This window comes from Aspergillus ibericus (assembly GCF_003184845.1).
Source record: "Aspergillus ibericus CBS 121593 unplaced genomic scaffold BO80scaffold_13, whole genome shotgun sequence".
NCBI classification, from domain to species: Eukaryota; Fungi; Ascomycota; class Eurotiomycetes; order Eurotiales; family Aspergillaceae; genus Aspergillus; species Aspergillus ibericus.
Window position 1 is genome coordinate 63,267 of NW_020292111.1, and position 17,216 is coordinate 80,482.

Consider the following 17,216-nt stretch of genomic DNA (forward strand, 5'->3'; position numbering starts at 1 on the left):
ATCACCACGTGCTGCCCCGCGGCCCGATTGTCCCAATGCGGCAGTCCTCAGGGCAGCTGAACGACTTCGTGTCTGGCTTTCTTCACTCTCCCTGTCATCCTCGAGCTGGTGACCTTGGTCCTTGTAGGACCTTCCTCGAGCAACTGCTGGCAAAGCCCCGACACAAGCATGACTTTATGATCGTGGTGGAGCTCCCTATACCTTCTATATCATCTCTCCGCTTACGCCCGAATACATCAGACAACTATACTCCGTATCTTACGCTCAATTGAACCATCACACCAGCCTCCTTCAACTAATTGAACTTCACGATGGCCTCCACTCCAGACAACACACCTCCCACCTTGGTGCGCTGGTACATGGACACGCGCCCCCTCACTACGCACACCTCCACGTTACCCCTCCTCTCCACCCTCCAGCCCACCGAGCAAGAAGCCATACAGAAATTCTACCACCTCAAAGACAAGCACATGTCCCTGGCCTCCAACCTCCTCAAATACCTCTTCATCCACCGCACATGCCACATCCCCTGGAACCAAATCAGCATTAGCCGGACGCCCGCCCCGCATAAACGGCCGTGCTTCATCCCGTCCCCGGCCCTCCTCTCGACCCTCTCCGCGCCCATCCCAACCGTCGAATTCAACGTCAGCCACCAAAACTCCCTCGTCGCCCTAGCCGGCACCACCATCCCAACCCCCGCCTCCCAATTCACCACCACCGCAGCAACCACCGCGCCCCCAGACCCCACCACCAACCCCCACCCCACGATCCCCCAAGTCGGCATCGACATCACCTGCGTCAACGAACGCCACGGCAAACGCGGCCCAGAGCCACGCACCCGCGCCTCCTTCCTCGAATACGCCACCATCTTCTCCGAGGTCTTCTCCGCGCGCGAACTCTCGCTCATCCAATCCCTCACCCACCCCAGCGGGAAATACCCACTCACCTCCCTCGAGGGCGTCGAATACAGCTACCGCGTCTTCTTCACCTATTGGGCCCTGAAAGAAGCCTATATCAAGATGACCGGGGAGGCGCTGCTCGCGCCGTGGTTGCGCGAGCTGGAATTCACGGACGTTATTGCGCCGGATGCGGGTGAGAATGCGTATCGGGGTGTCAAGACATCATTGTACGGGACGGAGGTGCAGGATGTCCGGCTGGAGGTGGTGGCGTTTGAGGAGGATTATTTGGTTGCTACGGCTGCCAGGGGAGGGAAGATTGGGGCGGCGAGGGCGGGGGATGGTTGTGACGGGGAGAAGGGGGATGTCTGGGAGGGGTTGGTGAGGATTGATATTGAGGAGGATGTGAGGCCTTGTGCGATGGGGGAGTGTCGGTGTTTGGTCTAGTGTCCCTCCTAGCTGTACTAACTTTCGAAGGAGAGGATGTGGATGTGCATTTGAGATGGAATATATTGCGTAGCGTCATAGCAAGCGAGCATATCTGTTGTTGGAACAGCTACCAAGCGACACAAGAGAATATCTCTCATCTCAGAACCAGACATATGGTATCAATGTCCTGATACATACGAGTATCTAGCGATTATTCCATAATACTGTGTATTTATCTACCTGGACGCGATACATGCCGACTAGCCGATACCAGAGCAAGAAACGGTCTAGAAAAGTTAATACTACTACTACTAGGAACAGGAATAATGCTTCTATGTACACTCTAGGGACAGAATGAACCCGGCCCAAACTGGTCTGTCGAGAGAAGAATCTCTCATCTTATCTTCTTCTCATTCGACTGAATCCTCAATCACGCCCCGTTCCTCTGCATCCATCCAACCAACCAATCATACTTCCATTTCTAGACGGGTGTTCTCGCTCCGATATTGATATCTTTCTGTTACCTTCTACCTGGTATTTTTCTACTCACGGGATTCAGGAGAGCAGAGGGAAAGAATTAATATCGGAGCGAGAGACACCCTCCTCGACGACAGATGACAGACATACGAATGCTATATATACCCTGTCATCTGCGTGTCAAGCCGTTACTTCGTGTCGACGTGCAAATCGTAGAGATGAGGAATGGGGATCACAATGACGAGACGAATCCTCATTTCCTCATCGGCTTACAGCTCCACGGAGGTGGATTTGCCGTTGGCGGCGACAGCCTCCGTCTCCAGGTCTTCTCTCTCGGCTAATTCGAGGAGGGTCTTGAGCATGGACTCGCGCGTGGACTTGGTTAGGGCATCGACATCGGCGGGAGTGAGACCCTCGGTGCTGATAGGGGGGAGGACTATATGCGATTAGTATGATATGCGATATTGGAGCAGAAAGGGAAAGAGAAGAAGGGGAGATACCCTTGATCTTGATGGTGCCAGCCTCGAAACGCAAGTTCCGGGGGGACAGCACATGCGAGTAGTTCTCCGTGACGACGGGGACAATCGGCACGCCGGCCTTTACGGCAAGGTGGAACGCGCCCTTTTTGAAGGGCAACAACTCCGGGCTATCAGAGTAACTGCGGGTACCCTCTGCGAAGATGAAAACGCTCTGGCGGTGATTGCGCATCTCATCGGCGGCGCTGTCGAACGCCTTGACGGCAGTCTCGCGGTTGGCACGGTCAATGAAGACGGTGCGGGAGAGGGCCATGAACCAGCCGAGGAAGGGGATGTGACGAAGGGACTTCTTGGCCGTGACGCTGCAGTAGGGAGGGAAGATGGTGCCGAGCATGAGGACATCGAGTTCGGACTGGTGGTTCCCGATGAACACGGCGGGCCGGGTGGTCAGGTGCTCGGCGCCCTCGATGACGTTGAAGCGCACGCCGGTGGTGTAGCGCATGACCCATTTGAAGCTGCGCGCGGTGGCCCACTGAGAAATACGCCCATAGCCGGCGAGACGGAGCACAATGGAGGCGACGACGCCGTAGGTGGCGCAGAGGAGAAGGGAGCCATAGGCAGCAAGGCACCGGGCGACGAAGGCGGCGCGGGGGACTTTCTGGCCGATGGCGAAGAGGGAGAGCGTAACAACGACGAAGGAGCTGATGCCCGACGCAATGTAGGAGAAGACGGACATGGTGGAGTGGAGGGCGCTGACGAGGTGGGGGAGGGGAAGTGCGCCGGTTGATCTGCGTGGAGACTAGGTTAGATGGAGACTTTATAGCCAGCCAGGCGGGCGAGGGGCATCCGTACGAGGGAATGCTGGGGAAAGGCGGTTGGGGATGATGAGGTCAGGCGAGAGTGTTGCGGAGATGGAGCATGACCAGGCGGCAGGGGTGGAGAGGAGGAGAGGAGGGAGGAGGCGGAGGCGGAGGAGAAGGAGGAGTGGGAAAGAGGGAGGTCGGGGTAGGACGAGGATGGAGACAGCGGACGCACCGAGGCAATTAGGGGGGGACAGAGAGGGAGATCTTCAATCGATCCGGAGGAATCCAAAGTCTGGATGGACGACGATGGCCCGCCGGTTTTCCGGGGTGGTTTCGGCACGGCTCACCGCCTTGGCCCGCCAACTGGTGGATTCCCCACAATACAGACAAGGTACTCTGTATATCTGGTGGGCTTACAAGTAGGGCTACAGGATGATGACAAGTCAGCAGGGCCTTATGCTAACAATAGCCTCGATTATGCAGCCGGCTCGGACGACCGACATCCAAGAGATTATGTTCAGGTCCCGTCGTCCGGCCTCGTCGTCGCTCGTTCCAAGCCCTCCCACGCTAACATACAGAATCCAACCCAGGAGCCTCGACTCGAAAATGCCTCTCTAACCAACCCGCCGGCAAACGCCCTCATAATGCTGATGCTGCACAAACTCAGTCCAGGAAAAACGCCGCCCCTCGCCAATGGGGATCAGGGTACAGAGGAAGCAGACCACGGTCCATAGGTGAACGGAGATGAATAGTAACAACAAGGAGGAAACAATCAGGCCATATCTTCGTCATCTTCCTCATCGTCATCCAGCGACTCCATGGCGTCCTTGATGTATTGGGCCGCCTGCAGATCCAGTTAGTAATGTCCTTCCAGCGGAGACCCTCCAGGATCGGTCTTACCTTGGGATCCAGATTCAAGGCCGTCGTGAAATGCTTGATGGCATTGGCCTTCTCATGCAACATCTTGTAGAGCTTACCCAGGAGGTAATGCACGTTGGCCTCATCCGGTGCCATGTCCTTCAGAACCTTCAACTCCGTGAGAGCCAACTTGAGCTCCGAAAGCTTCATCAGCACCCGAGCTTTGCGGAACCGAGCAAGCACCGAATGAGGGGCCAGTTGGCAAGCGCGCCCATACTGGGCTAGAGCAGCTCGGGGGTTGTTCATCTTCTCCTGGACGAGCCCAATGCAGCAGATGAGCACCGCATTCGTGGGGTTGATATTGGCTGCATTACGGAAATGTTGTTCGGCATACTCCAGCTTGCCCATCTTGTCGTATACGGTACCCAATCCATACCAGGCATTATAATGACGACTGTCGGCGCTAATGCCATGCCGATACGCATCGAGTGCCTTGTCGTATTCTTCGTTGGCCACGAACTCGTGCCCTTGCAATGTGAAGCCATACGCGAAGTGAGGATCAAGTTGCGTTGCTCGCTTGAAACACTTCAAGGCTTGGTCGTGATCCCGCTGATGGGAGAAGGAGTTGCCAACGGCACACCACGCCTGAGGGGACAGTCGATCAATCTCCATCAGCTCGTGCGCCAAATAGGCCAGCTCGACATCATTCTTGAGATGCCAAAGCACGGTCGAATAGATTTCCATATCCTCCAACCGCGACGGAGCCATTGTCTTTACCCGGACAAAGTACTTCTCCGCCTCCGAATACATTGCTTGCTCGTAGTATGCTCGTCCAATCTGTGAAAGGACCCAAGGGGTCTCCCGCTGGCCCTGGGACAAGGCCGCGAAGATTTGCGTGGCTTCAGCGCAACGATACCGAGACAACGCAAAGTACCCTGACGCCAATTTGGAAAATAGTTCTAACAGCCAGGTTAATGCCTCAACCGCTTTAGACCGGTCAAGCGATGCTCCCCTTGCGGAGGTGTGATGACTACCAGTCGGCACCAATGACATTGGCCGGTGCTCCTTGGTTTCACCCTCGTGCGCATCGTTGAGATGTTTTCGATTGCCGCTTACGACACGACCCACGCTTGTAGTGGTGGTCCGACCCTTCGCGCCAGTTGACCTTACTTTCTTCAGTTCGCGGCCGTCTTTCGCCCCGAGTGTCGTGCTGGAAAGTTTGCTGGTGGTCGGCTTTATTTGATTGAACAGCCGGACGCTGCGCCGTTGCGGCGCCCCGGGTTCGGTGGGTTGCGCTGCAGGATGCGCCACTGAACCAGAGACAGTGCGCTTGCGATCGCCCACCCGGGATCCATGAGTGACGTCTCGCTCCGCGTGGGTAGCAGCCTGCTCTTCGACCTCGGCTTTAGTCCTCGTTCTAGGTCGGATACCCGTGGGCTTCATTTTTGGTGGGGAGTCCATCGTGTGGTCGGCGCTGATGGCCTGTATCGTCCTGTTTTTCCGTGCCGGGGCCAAAGGTGGCTCCCAAGGTGCATCTGTCCGATGCGCACCACGAACGTCGTCCGACTCGCTGCTTTGACCCCCAGGGGTTTCGGTCCCTTCCCGAACTGCCGGCGCTGCCGAGGCCCCTGTAGATGCCACGCTGACTGTGCTTCCGTTGAGTTTCTCCCACAGAGCAGAGCTCCCATGGGTGCTGCCCGGCTCACTCCGAGACGTAACCGTAGTAAAGGGGTCGACACTGGAGTTCGCTTTCGCTTGCGTTTGCAAGGGCCCCCCTGCAGGAACTGGCTTGTCCGAGGAGAAGTCCAAATCCTCCTGTGAAGCGGAGGATACTAGAGCATTTAGTTCCGGTGTCATTTTAAAAATATTAGGGACGCGAATATTGACCCCTTTAGACAATTAGCGGCGTTACTCCTCCGATCCAAACCCCCACTCACCAGTTTCACACAGGCCCAAGAAGGCATCCCACATGAACGGATTCAACTTGAGCGCCTCGACATAACACTCTACAGCTGCGTTGAGCTGATTGTGCGCATGCCATAATTTGCCTTGCAGACATAGCACTGCTGCCGCGTCCGGCAAATGTTGCCTGCGTGTTTCACTGTGTTTGCCTACCCGTCCGCCAAAACAACATGTCAGTTATAATTTAATCAAGTAATGGTGATCGCATATCATTTCTAGCGAGCGCAAGAACATTAAAAGCTGACAGTGCTTACCCCAGTGGTTCTTGGAGGCCCAAAGCCCTTTGCTTCGATCCAACGCTTTGATGCCGTCCTGATATTTCCCCAGGTCCAAGCACGCCTGGGCGAAGACATATGCGCAGCCAAGGTGTGTGCCTCTCGATCCAAAGTTCTTGCTGTAATCGTAGGCCGCTTTCACTTGCCCGTTTTGAAGATGGCACAAGGCGAGTAAGTATGAAGATTCCGCCGCCCGGGGTTCGTATGCATGCAAACGGCCGGCAAGAAAGAGCGCATTACGGACGAGGTTGTTATCAAGGTGGTAGTATATCAGTTGCCTTAGCTGGCTGGATATATGTGCGGTGGATGGCGACATGGTGAGATGTGATAGTCATTCAAGGAGGGGAGGTTGGATGAGGATATCGGGGCGGCGATGAAGATAGGAGGCGGTGTTGGTGTTGGTATGAGGACGGCGGAGGGACGGATTAGAGGAACAGGTGAGCGATAATTGAAGGGATCTTCAACAACACCAAAGGAGCATCGGGGGGAAGAAGTAGTCAAGTCGTATTCAGTAACACTAAGAATTCTGGGGGGCGCCGCGAAAGCCGGGTTAAGGCAACAACGACGTGGTGTTTCTTTGACTGTATAGATAGGGAAAAAAGACTGTCGATAGCCAACAACAGCCAAAACAATGACAAGCACTGTATAGTGCAGGGCCAATCCCCGCCGCTTTGTTCCGAACGGTCTTTCCTTTATCTCCGGTACAGTCCTGACGAGTTGAGGGGTGAATGCGAGGCCTTGCAGAGGGAGTGGATGACGTCCGGACGACTCGTGACGCCCGTAAGGCGCAGGGAAGGTGTCAGAAGGAGTCAAATCGCATGTCGCGAAGGACGGATAGCAAACGCGGCGGCAGACAGAGACGCGAAAGAAGGCCTAGCTGGCCGGGGGGCGATGCGGTGTAGTCCGACAGTGTCGTCACGACGCCTTTGGTCTGGCCATGCGATGTTTTGGAGCCGCGGATTCATGGCCGAAGAGTGGCTGGTGGAGGCGCGGGCGCTTGGCCCGTTGTGGTGGGCAACGCCATTCCCTCGCTACTTGCCTACGTACTCTACTTAGTACTTGTCCCTCCACCCACTGCTTCCCTTGCGATCTCCTCCCCTCAATTCCCCCACGATCATGCTCTTGGCTTATCGCTAATCGCTAATACAATCAGAGCGCGGATCGCTCGCTATCATCCATCCCCGCGCTACCCTCCACATACCCTGTCTGCATCACCACGCGACCTGCATCATCCGACATACCTAACCATCCCCCAAGATCACCGATCACTATGGCTCAGGTTAGTCCATTCCAACCCCCTACACTCTCACTATCGCTCCCCTTTAAACTCTAACATTCATCTGCACTACTAGAAAGCCGCCAAAACTCTCGCAGCGCGCAATGCCTCCCTCCTCGTCCGCACCCACCTCATCAGTGCCGCCCTCCATGCACTCTTCCTCGTCCTGCACTGGGTCTTCAACCGTCCGCGTTCCTTGACCTTCTACGTGGTTCTGGCCTGTCCAACTCTCCTCATTGAGTTCTACCTCGACCGCCTAGGTCGTCCAAGCTACAACACGGCCGATGGGTCCCTACGCTCGCCCGGTGAGGATCTCAGAGCTGCCGGACTGACGGAATACATGTGGGACATCCTGTACTGGACGTGGGGTTGTATCGGTGCTGTCTGCGTGTTCGGAGACCGTGCCTGGTGGCTGTGGATTGTGGTGCCCTTGTATTCGGTTTGGTTGGCATACTCTACCTTTACTGGGATGAAGAGTGGTCTGGCGGGCATGGGAGGCGGTGGTGGTCAGGAGCAAGTCGCTGCAGAGAGCAAGAGGCAGAAGAAGATGGAGAAGAGGGGTGGACGTGCCCAGTACCGCTGAACTCGACTGGCGGCTTTCAGTGGGCTGCATGTTGAATGGCCGTCCGAGCTTTGGCATCTATATATACGCAGAGCGGGGTTCAGTATACCGCCTTGAGCGTGGAGGCAAAAGATTCCCGTTTGTAAATTGGACGTGAAACCAACGCCGCTAATACGAAGAGGTCGGCGCCACAGGACCCAAAGCGATTAATCTCGGCCAGCCGTTCCAGAAAGGGCAAATAGTACAGAGTAAGGTAGGAAACGGAAACGGTGGAACGATCACCAGGACAGGGGCAAAAGTGTCATCAAATGAAAATGATATGTCGTGACGTACAATCGTAGGAACTATGTGGGGAATAATCGAGGTCATGATCGATCTGAGATAGTGATCAAGCGAATAACAAAAGTTGGGATATCAATCATAATAGCAAATTGTCAAGCAACAGCTAACCTGCTTCTCTCCTCGAGTTGCCATTACAACTCCTCCTCGGCATCGTCTTCGACAGACTGAGTTAGTTCCGGCAGAATGGTTTCAGTAGCCTCGGACACAAGGCTGCTGGCAGTGGCATCTAGAATTGCCGAGTGCGACTCGGCAGTGTCCACAGTAGAGTCGATTTCGACCTCTACTTCGACCTCGATGTCCTCGGAACTTGACGGCTGTTCGTTGTCGTCAGCAATACTGAACACATCGCTTGCTGTGCCTGATGCATCATCGACATCGGTGTCGTGTAGGGAAGGCGAAGATTGATCTTCGAGAACTGGGATGGGTGCATCTGGGGCATCTGCATCAACACCATCGTGCTCAAGGACGCCATAAGATGTGACAGAAGGTTCGGAAGTCGGTCGTGGTGTTCCGTAGATTGAGTGCAGTTTGTTCATGATGTCTTCGGCGTAGGCGGCGTCTTTACCGACCAGCAGCCCTGAGATGAGATTCGCGACAGCTTCCTGCTCGGAAGACAAGTCATGGCCGGAAACCCCTGGCTTTTCTCTTGCTGAAGACACATGAATAGGGGTCTGCTGGGTAGTGGGCATGCTTTGATCGGGGACATCTGCTGCAGCTACTCCCCATGGTGCCTTCTTCAGGTCGCTAGTCTCATCGGCATTTTGTTCCGCAGCCATATCGTTTTCACTATCGTCCGGGGGTGTTGACGAGGTATAACCCGAGGACGTCTCACCGATGGGCTGGGCCGAAGTATGTTCCTCATCTGCTGCCATGCTTTCATCGTCACCACCCTCCTCGCCGCTCTCAGTCTGGGAGGTCGCATCAAATTCAAAGGTAGTCTCGTCTGGAAGCTCAGTGTCTGCCACCCCCTCTGTTGCTGCGTCCTCATCCACGGTATTTTCAGGAGCAGGGATAGGCTTAGGCCGCGGAGGCGGATCATCAGATCTGGTGTCGAAGTTGTCGCTCACTTCCCTGGCAGCGATCTTCCAGTTACCAACATTCCTTAGTCTGGCAAGCTCCTTGGCGGCAGCTTCAGCAATATCCATTCCGTAAGAGAGGATTTCGTCCGCTACTGCCCTCGCTTCCTCAAGCCTTTCATGTTGCAGACCAAAATCAAGGAACTCGTCTTTCCAGTCCTCGAACTGTGCTTTTAACGCATGATACCTCGCCCAATCTTTGTACGTGATTCCATCCATCCAAGCCCAACGCATACCTACCTCTTGAAGTCCGAGGTCACGGACACTATCCAACACGTCGAGAGTAGAGTTCACTGCGCGAGAAACACGGTAGGTTAACTCCCGTTCAAACGAACCACGCCATTCTCGAAGCGCGTGGGCACGGTCTCGAATGGACACGGCGGCTTCTTTGACGTTCCCCAAGAGCTCGTCCTTTGCAGCCTCTTCCTCCCGGGGCGCGTCTTCGGTTGGCAAAGACTCTGCCAGGTTGTTGATATGATGCTTGAGAGCTATCAACTCATTGTCAACGACAGCCTCCAATGCGGTGGTTAAGCTTTCTCCGTGCGTTCTTGCTCCGCTTGTCATGAACATATCGACGACCTCTTGCAATCGCTCTTCAAGGTCCTCAAGTCCCTTGTCTGCAGCAACAGCAAACTTTTGTTGCCAGGTGCGCAGATCCGACTCAACGCTATCGCGCGCTTTTGCTGCTTGTTCCGTAGGCGACAGTGTCTGCTGCATTGTGATTTCTTCCGTTTTAGAAGATGAAGTCAAGTCTTTTGCTTCAGTCACTTTTGGTGCAGTGATGGAAGAAGATGGCTGCTCAGATACACAACTGATGAAAGGTTAACAGATGAGGCGCATGCTTACGGCACTGCAACTTACGTTTCGACTTCCTCCACAGCTTGTCGTAGTCTCTTCTCCTCGCGATAACTCGCCAGTCTCTCCCCGATCTTGACCAACTGGGGTTCCACGTTCTCCCAGTAAAGCCCGGTGACTCTGGGCCACAGTGAGCTATGGATGAAATAGATAGCTGTAGACCAAGTATTTTGCGCGTAAGGCAGGACTGTAGTTGTAAGCATCTCTTGCCCCGACGTATAAGTCTTGCCAATGAACGGCCTGTACTTGGCGCCAAAGGGGAGAAGGTAGTCTCCATACGCAGACTTCACCGCGCCGTTGACTTTTTGGAAAGACGGCGACAAGGACGCCTCGACACGTTCTACGTGGGGTTGTATTTGAGACTGGTACAGGTCGTTTACCCGGTCTGTAGCGGATTGCAAATGGGGCACAACGTTGATCTCCCACTGTTGCTGACCATAGAGATGCGCTTTATCCATAGCGGGCGCCCCATATTTCTCGTATCCATGCTTGACAACGCGCGAAGTTGGCGCATAGACTTTCTCGTTGAGGACCAGGACGTACGGGCGCGCTGCCTCGACGTACGGCGCGCCATAAGCATTGTAATACGGAGTCACATGAGGTTCGATGTAAGAGCGAGCAACCAGGTACGGTCTGCAAACTCGCGGTGAGGAATCCGTCAAGTCGGATAATTGGGAGGGGCAGCGCAGGAACGGTGTGATAAGTGCATACCAGATGCATAGACTGTCGATTTGGTCGCCAGGTTAGGACACTTCGAAAACCGAAGCGCTCTGGACCGGAGATCTCGGCCTAGACTTGGAGGAAGACTTACCGCACTATCAACCCAACCGTCCACCGAAGAGTGCTTCGCCTGCTTGACTTGAGTCCACTGTTTCTGGATCCAGCCACCCGATCGCCTCCCTCCGGGATATTGCTGTTATCCGGGATGGCCATCATCGATCCTCCCCCGGGGTGAACGGGAGTGCCGCTCGCTTTTTGAGTTCGGCGGGGAGAAAACTGTCACTCGCGTCGCGTGTCCAATTCGACCAAGATGGTAGATAAATAAGTCGAGTATATGGGGTCTAGATCATCGCCTGCGCATTCCGACAGCCGGAAAAACCAAAGCGCCCAGCTAGATAATTCGGGAATGGTAGAACCCAGCAACGTTTTTCCGGGATCACAAGCTGAATCCTCGAAGCGCACGCGACGACAAACTCCCGGCCCCGTCTTGGCGTGGCCGACTTTTAGAGGGGTGAGCGGGTGGTGGGTGGTAGTGGCCGGCAATCCGTCCCCTGCCAGAAGGGAAGAAGTGAGAATATATTCGAATCGGAGCGAAGCGGGGACAAGATGACGCCAACTCCCGCTCTCGTCTTTGTATACAATCGATATTAAAGGATAACTGTTGGGTGCGCTCTTCCGCTGTCGATCAACCACAGGATGCATGTTGGATTCAAGGCACCCTGAGCAGTGAGGTCATCGGTCCCTCGGTGGCACCTCGTCTGCCTGCCCGTCTTACAGCCTTACAGGACGTGACGCCCTGATCGGCAATCTCGCCGCCACCGACCGGCCCCCCCACCGCCCCTATTGGTACCCGTACCGTATTGTCACATGACCTCACCGCGGAGGGCATTGAGCTGACTCAGCGCCTCTTGGGGGGGATCAACCACAGCCTTGGCTTGTTCTTCTTCGCCCTCTCACCGGCCTGCTGAACCACTTGCCACAGACGCCTCTGGCAGTAGTCGGCTTATGGTTGGACACTGACGTGTATTTTCTCTCTTCGCAGCGTTATCCGAACGACGTGTTGGGGGATTGTACTGACTCAACAGACCCCATCTTCGTTCCATCCACTTACTTCGTTGGCTCACGCACCTGTTCGCGATTCTAGACGCCTCCGAACATGATACCTGATTGCCATCACTGAAGACGACAATCTCGTCGACTTGACGTTGGTTAAAGAATATGGAGTTCCCCGAGGGCAGAGCTCGCGATTATGCCGGCTCAACATCCTTCCCGGACCTAATGAATGACCCGGCCTACCAAACGAACTACAAAGGGAAGGAAAGGGAATATGAAGAACCGGACACTTGTCGCATATGTCGCGGCGAGGGTACCGAGGAGGAGCAACTATTCTACCCGTGCAAATGTAGCGGAAGTATTAAGTTCGTTCATCAAGCATGCTTGGTAGAGTGGTTGTCCCATTCCCAGAAGAAGCATTGCGAGCTCTGCAAAACGCCCTTCCGCTTTACAAAGCTATACGATCCTAATATGCCCCAAAGCCTTCCAGCTCCGCTTTTCCTCCGGCAGCTCCTCATCCATAGCTTTCGTACTGTCGTCACATGGCTGCGTTTCGTTCTGGTCGCGTTCGTCTGGCTTGGGTGGTTACCGTGGTCCATGAGAGCTATTTGGAGAGCGCTCTTCTGGCTTGCGGATGGCCGTTGGTCTGGAGCGGATGCTTCCCAGCAACCGTCTTCCGATCTTCTAGCCCAGGCTGTAGCAAATGGAACTCCTTCCATGAACGCGGGAGCAGCTGCCACTGCATCAACAGGAGCACCCGATGTGTCAACAGTGCAATCACCAGTATCATCCATGTTTAGTTTCTCCTCCGGCGAGCCGATACTTCTCACGGTCATTAAAAAGTCCTTTTCTGCCCTGTTCTTTCCGGCGATGTCAGGTACCAGCTCCATGGGCATCAGGCCTTCAAACGTGACGACAGCATCATACAAGCCACGACGCCCATCCTGGCTCTCGGACGTGGAGTTCCTTAATTCCTTAACGCCATCACCCACAATAAACAACATCCTCATTGACACCTTAGAAGGACAGTTAATAACTCTCTTGGTGGTCATCTCTTTCATCTTGATCTTCCTCATCCGGGAGTGGGTTGTCCAACAGCAGCCGATGGCCAACATTGCAGAGGGTGAGCGGGAAGCAGCGGTCCAATTGATTGCTAACAACCGTCCAAATCAGCGCCCTGAGGATAACCAGCCGGAGCTACGTGCGCCCCAACCAGCAGATATACCTCGCGATGAAGGTACTCATGAACATGTTGAAGATATCGCCGGTCGTGCGGATGAAGTGCAGCTTGGTTCTTCGGCCGGATCCGATCCATTTCGCCTGGAATCGTCGTTCCGCGATGGTAGCTCGGCTAGTTCTAGCGACTCGGATACCCAAGGACCTAGTACATCGCACTTTTTCCGGCACAATAGTGAGAGCGAGGATGATTTGAATCCGTTGTCTCTGGAACAGTCGACTTCTCACGGCAGTCAGGTTTGGCCGGGTGTGGAGACATTCAGGGACCTCTGGGCGCGTGGCAATGGCGATCCTGAGCAGGTCTTGAGACTAGTGCGGGAGGAAGGCCGCCAGGATGAGCTAGGCTGGATCGTCACGGCAATGACGAAGCTTCAACGAAACGATAACATGCGCGCTTCTTGGAGGCGTGAGTCTCCCCTCCAAGAGGCCGCTAGTTCTGATTCACTCGACGATCATACGGAGATGGAGAATGTACCGGGTCCGACCCGATCGGCGTTTCTGGAACCCTCATCATCCGCCGCAGTTCGTCAGCCCTGGGACATCGCGACCGTGTCCCAACCGCTTGGAACTGGCATGGATTCTGATCAGCCACAGCGCGAGTCTGCTCATGATAATATCGATGCCACACTACGTGCTTCGGGCGATTTTCAAATGCTATCTGACTCGGTACCTTCCGGCGACAGTGACATGCAGTCGGACCAAGCCCACGGTGCTTCTGCTTCCTCCCATGTCGCCACATCAAATACTGAAGGGCCTTCACAGAATGCCATGTCGACAGTGCGACATGATCAAGCTGCTGTTCCTCCGAAGAATCTGATCGCTAGACTGTTCGATTGGTTTTGGGCTGATATCAATCCTGCCGATCAAGGCCAAGATCGTGCACAGGACGATGACGAACATTTGGTTGACGACCCAGCTTTGGAAGCGCCATTCGTTCCCATACAGAACAACAGACGACTTGCCAATGACGATGGACAAAACAATCAAGCAATTGCCCCTGAATTCGGTGTTGATCCAAACGATGTCGATGCCGTAGAGGATGGGGATGATTTGGAGGGAATACTCGAGCTTATTGGCATGCAGGGCCCCATCTTCGGTCTTTTGCAGAATGGGGTGTTCAGCGCACTCCTGATATCGTTCACTGTGGCCATTGGAATCTGGCTCCCCTATCTATGGGGCAAAATTGCACTTGTGCTACTAGCAAATCCGGTACAACTGATCTTCGGTGTCCCAATGACTGCTATATCTGTTTTTGCAGACGTTACGCTGGACACTCTCATTGGCAGCTTGGGCTATGTCATGTACTGGATTAGTCTCATTTGCAAAGTGCTGCTGAGCCCTTTCGGTGCCTTTGTTCCTTTGGGAGACTGGATTCCGCAGACCAAGTCTGTAACCAGTGCCTCGTTGTCCCTGATCGATGCCAGCGGTCACCGATTACGGAATGCTCTTCAGGCCTTCTTCGTCTTTCATGAATCCGACGTCCCCATGTTCTCCGTTCTATCCCATCAAGCTCTTAAGATCCATCAAGCGCGCATTGCGGCCTTGGCTCAGTCGACTTTGGCAGCTGGCAAATTCATCCTACACGACTTCCCTCTTCGGATTATGTCCCACGGGATCGCGGGCGCCCTTTCACTCGAGGGTGGACTTGGCGACATTACCATGGTGCTAATGCAGGCGCGCGATCAGGTGTACGAGTTTGGTCATCAAATACTATACTCATCTAACGGCACGAACTGGTTTAGCACCAGTTTGAGCGGTCCAGCTTCGGCGGGCATCACCGTGAGTTATGATCTAGCTGTGTGGGATACGAAGGATCGTGTCATTGCCATCTTTATGGGCTACCTCCTTGCATCGGCCCTTGGGCTCCTGTACTTGCGTTTCACCACCCTGCTTTCTGGTGGCGAGCGTGGACAGAGGGTTGAGGGCATTATTGCCGACATCCTTCATCAAGCCGGCGGAGTTATGAAGGTAATTCTCATCATCGGGATTGAAATGATAGTGTTCCCGCTATATTGCGGCTCGTTGCTTGATATTGCGCTGTTGCCCCTGTTTGAAAATGCCACGGTTGCATCGCGTCTCGAATTCACCTCCTCGTCTCCTCTTACATCTCTTTTTGTGCACTGGTTCATTGGCACGTGTTACATGTTCCACTTTGCCCTTTTCGTGTCCATGTGCAGGAAGATAATGAGGAGCGGTGTTCTCTGTAGGTCCCAATCCTACCTGTAGCCTTCCTCGAGCTTTTGCTAACTTGCATCGCCAGACTTTATTCGCGATCCAGACGATCCGACATTCCATCCGGTGCGAGATGTCTTAGAGCGCAACATCACCACTCAGCTGCGCAAGATTGCATTCAGTGCCCTTGTATATGGAGCCCTAGTCATCGTTTGTCTTGGGGGTGTTGTGTGGGGGCTATACTACGCCTTCGATGATGTGCTTCCCGTCCACTGGTCCGCTACTATTCCTGTCTTGGAATTCCCCGTGGATCTGTTATTCTACAACTTTGTTATGCCGCTTGCACTCCAGTCAATCAAGCCATCGGACGGTCTACACAATCTCTATGACTGGTGGTTCCACAAGTGCGCACGGTTCTTGCGTCTGAGCGACTTTTTCTTCGGCGACAGGCGGCCTGATGAAGAGGGATACCATGTCCGTCGGACCTGGTGGGACGTCTTGTCGGCCGCTAAAGGGGATCCAGAACACCCAGTTGCCGATGGGCAGCAGCAAAATGACGCGAGCGAGAAGCAGTCCAATGTGTACTTCACCCGCGATGGGCGATTCGTCCGGGCTCCTGCTTCGGACCAGGTCCGCATACCCAAGGGAAGTCAAGTGTTCCTTGAGGTCACAGAGTCCAACCAGCGGGTCGATGGAGCTCCGGATCTGGACCAGGGTCTCCATGGTCGGGCCAATGAGAACTTCACCAAGGTCTACATCCCTCCACGCTTCAGGACCCGCATTGCAGCCTTCATCCTGTTGATCTGGGTGTTTGCTGCTGCTACCGGTGTAGGCATCACAGTTGTTCCTCTGGTCATTGGCCGGAAGGTAATGTTGTCAACCTTCCCTCACCGGCCGCTAAACGACGTGTATGCCTTCTCCACAGGCATGTCCATCGTCGGCGCGGCTGCCTATGTCCTGTACTATTGTCGCCCATTCGTTGCCGCGGCGCAAGACCGCCTGAACCCTTACCTGCAGTCCCCTCGGGAGGCGTGTGTTGGGGCCGTACACGCTCTTCTCAATGTTGCTCAGCTTGTTTACGTTCTCGCCTCCTTCTCCATCCTCCTGCCGTCTTTGTTTGCCCTGATCATGGAACTGTATATCTTGGTCCCTGTGCACACATACGTCGGAGGACCCCAGGCCCATGTCATCCATTTCATCCAGGACTGGACGCTTGGCGTGCTTTATGTCCAAATGGCCGTCAAATTTGTTTTGTGGAATTCTGCGTCCCGCCCGGCGGCAGCACTGAATGCTATCTTCCGGGATGGTTGGTTGAAGCCTAATGCGAAAATTACGACCCGGGCTATCCTGTTACCGGTGATCCTGCTTGCCACGCTCGCGGTAGTGCTGCCCTTATCCATTGGATTCACCGTGAACACCACAGTGTTCTACTCCACTCCTGACGTTCAGTCCAAGGTCTACCGCTATGCCTACCCCGCAACTTTGGTGATAAGTCTAATAGGCTGGCTCGTCTATTTGGTACGGCGTCAGGTGGAGATCTGGCGAGTCAATATCCGCGATGATGTCTACTTGATCGGGGAACGCCTACATAACTTCCGCGAGAAGCGGGCGCGCGATGTCGGTGTGCCTCGGCGGGTGATTACCGGTTGATTGACTGCAGTTGCCTGATGAAAGACGAAGGAGCTGTCTGTTTTTCCATTGATTTATCTTTTGATTCTATGTAAATCAATTGCGACTTTTCTATAGAC

At 54.5% G+C, this 17,216-nt stretch overlaps 6 protein-coding genes across 6 annotated transcripts; 3 read left to right on the top strand and 3 right to left on the bottom strand.

The window, feature by feature from the left end:
• Positions 1-75: 75 nt before the first annotated feature.
• BO80DRAFT_492482 (4'-phosphopantetheinyl transferase family protein) lies at positions 76-1,343 on the top strand (the record flags this gene model as incomplete). Its single annotated transcript, XM_025723770.1, has 1 exon — positions 76-1,343. Exon 1 carries the CDS (start codon positions 312-314, stop codon positions 1,341-1,343), a length of 1,032 nt encoding a protein of 343 aa, XP_025576628.1. The 5' UTR covers positions 76-311.
• A 728-nt stretch (positions 1,344-2,071) lies between these two features.
• Positions 2,072-3,014, bottom strand: BO80DRAFT_454012 (1-acylglycerol-3-phosphate O-acyltransferase SLC1; the record flags this gene model as incomplete). The annotated part of the gene is made up of 2 exons (XM_025722053.1): positions 2,072-2,238; positions 2,303-3,014. 2 exons carry the CDS (start codon positions 3,012-3,014, stop codon positions 2,072-2,074), a joined length of 879 nt encoding a protein of 292 aa, XP_025576629.1.
• Positions 3,015-3,834: 820 nt separating this feature from the next.
• Positions 3,835-6,710, bottom strand: BO80DRAFT_31977 (anaphase promoting complex subunit bimA). The gene is made up of 4 exons (XM_025715114.1): positions 6,156-6,710; positions 5,877-6,050; positions 3,982-5,828; positions 3,835-3,925 (listed from the first exon to the last, which is right to left on the bottom strand). The coding sequence occupies exons 1-4, from the start codon at positions 6,490-6,492 to the stop codon at positions 3,854-3,856; spliced, it is 2,430 nt and encodes an 809-aa protein (XP_025576630.1). The 5' UTR covers positions 6,493-6,710; the 3' UTR covers positions 3,835-3,853.
• A 531-nt stretch (positions 6,711-7,241) lies between these two features.
• Positions 7,242-8,484, top strand: BO80DRAFT_501016 (SND2/TMEM208 family protein). The gene is made up of 2 exons (XM_025724270.1): positions 7,242-7,455; positions 7,529-8,484. Exons 1-2 carry the CDS (start codon positions 7,447-7,449, stop codon positions 8,033-8,035), a joined length of 516 nt encoding a protein of 171 aa, XP_025576631.1. The 5' UTR covers positions 7,242-7,446; the 3' UTR covers positions 8,036-8,484.
• BO80DRAFT_378624 (uncharacterized protein) lies at positions 8,045-11,702 on the bottom strand. The gene is made up of 3 exons (XM_025716746.1): positions 11,099-11,702; positions 10,294-11,010; positions 8,045-10,243 (listed from the first exon to the last, which is right to left on the bottom strand). The coding sequence occupies exons 1-3, from the start codon at positions 11,221-11,223 to the stop codon at positions 8,488-8,490; spliced, it is 2,598 nt and encodes an 865-aa protein (XP_025576632.1). The 5' UTR covers positions 11,224-11,702; the 3' UTR covers positions 8,045-8,487.
• Positions 11,703-12,225: 523 nt separating this feature from the next.
• BO80DRAFT_352376 (E3 ubiquitin-protein ligase SSM4) lies at positions 12,226-17,118 on the top strand (the record flags this gene model as incomplete). Its single annotated transcript, XM_025715619.1, has 2 exons — positions 12,226-15,499; positions 15,557-17,118. 2 exons carry the CDS (start codon positions 12,226-12,228, stop codon positions 17,116-17,118), a joined length of 4,836 nt encoding a protein of 1,611 aa, XP_025576633.1.
• Between the last annotated feature and the right edge of the window lie 98 nt (positions 17,119-17,216).

Coding starts and splice junctions, on each gene's coding strand:
- BO80DRAFT_31977 (XM_025715114.1), bottom strand. CDS start 6,492: ATGTCGCCATCCACCGCACATATATCCAGCCAGCTAAGGCAACTGATA. Junction 6,051..6,155: donor GGCCTCCAAGAACCACTGGG/GTAAGCACTGTC, acceptor GCGGACGGGTAG/GCAAACACAGTGAAACACGC. Junction 5,829..5,876: donor CTTGGGCCTGTGTGAAACTG/GTGAGTGGGGGT, acceptor AATTGTCTAAAG/GGGTCAATATTCGCGTCCCT.
- BO80DRAFT_378624 (XM_025716746.1), bottom strand. CDS start 11,223: ATGATGGCCATCCCGGATAACAGCAATATCCCGGAGGGAGGCGATCGG. Junction 11,011..11,098: donor ACGGTTGGGTTGATAGTGCG/GTAAGTCTTCCT, acceptor CCAAATCGACAG/TCTATGCATCTGGTATGCAC. Junction 10,244..10,293: donor GCTGTGGAGGAAGTCGAAAC/GTAAGTTGCAGT, acceptor ACCTTTCATCAG/TTGTGTATCTGAGCAGCCAT.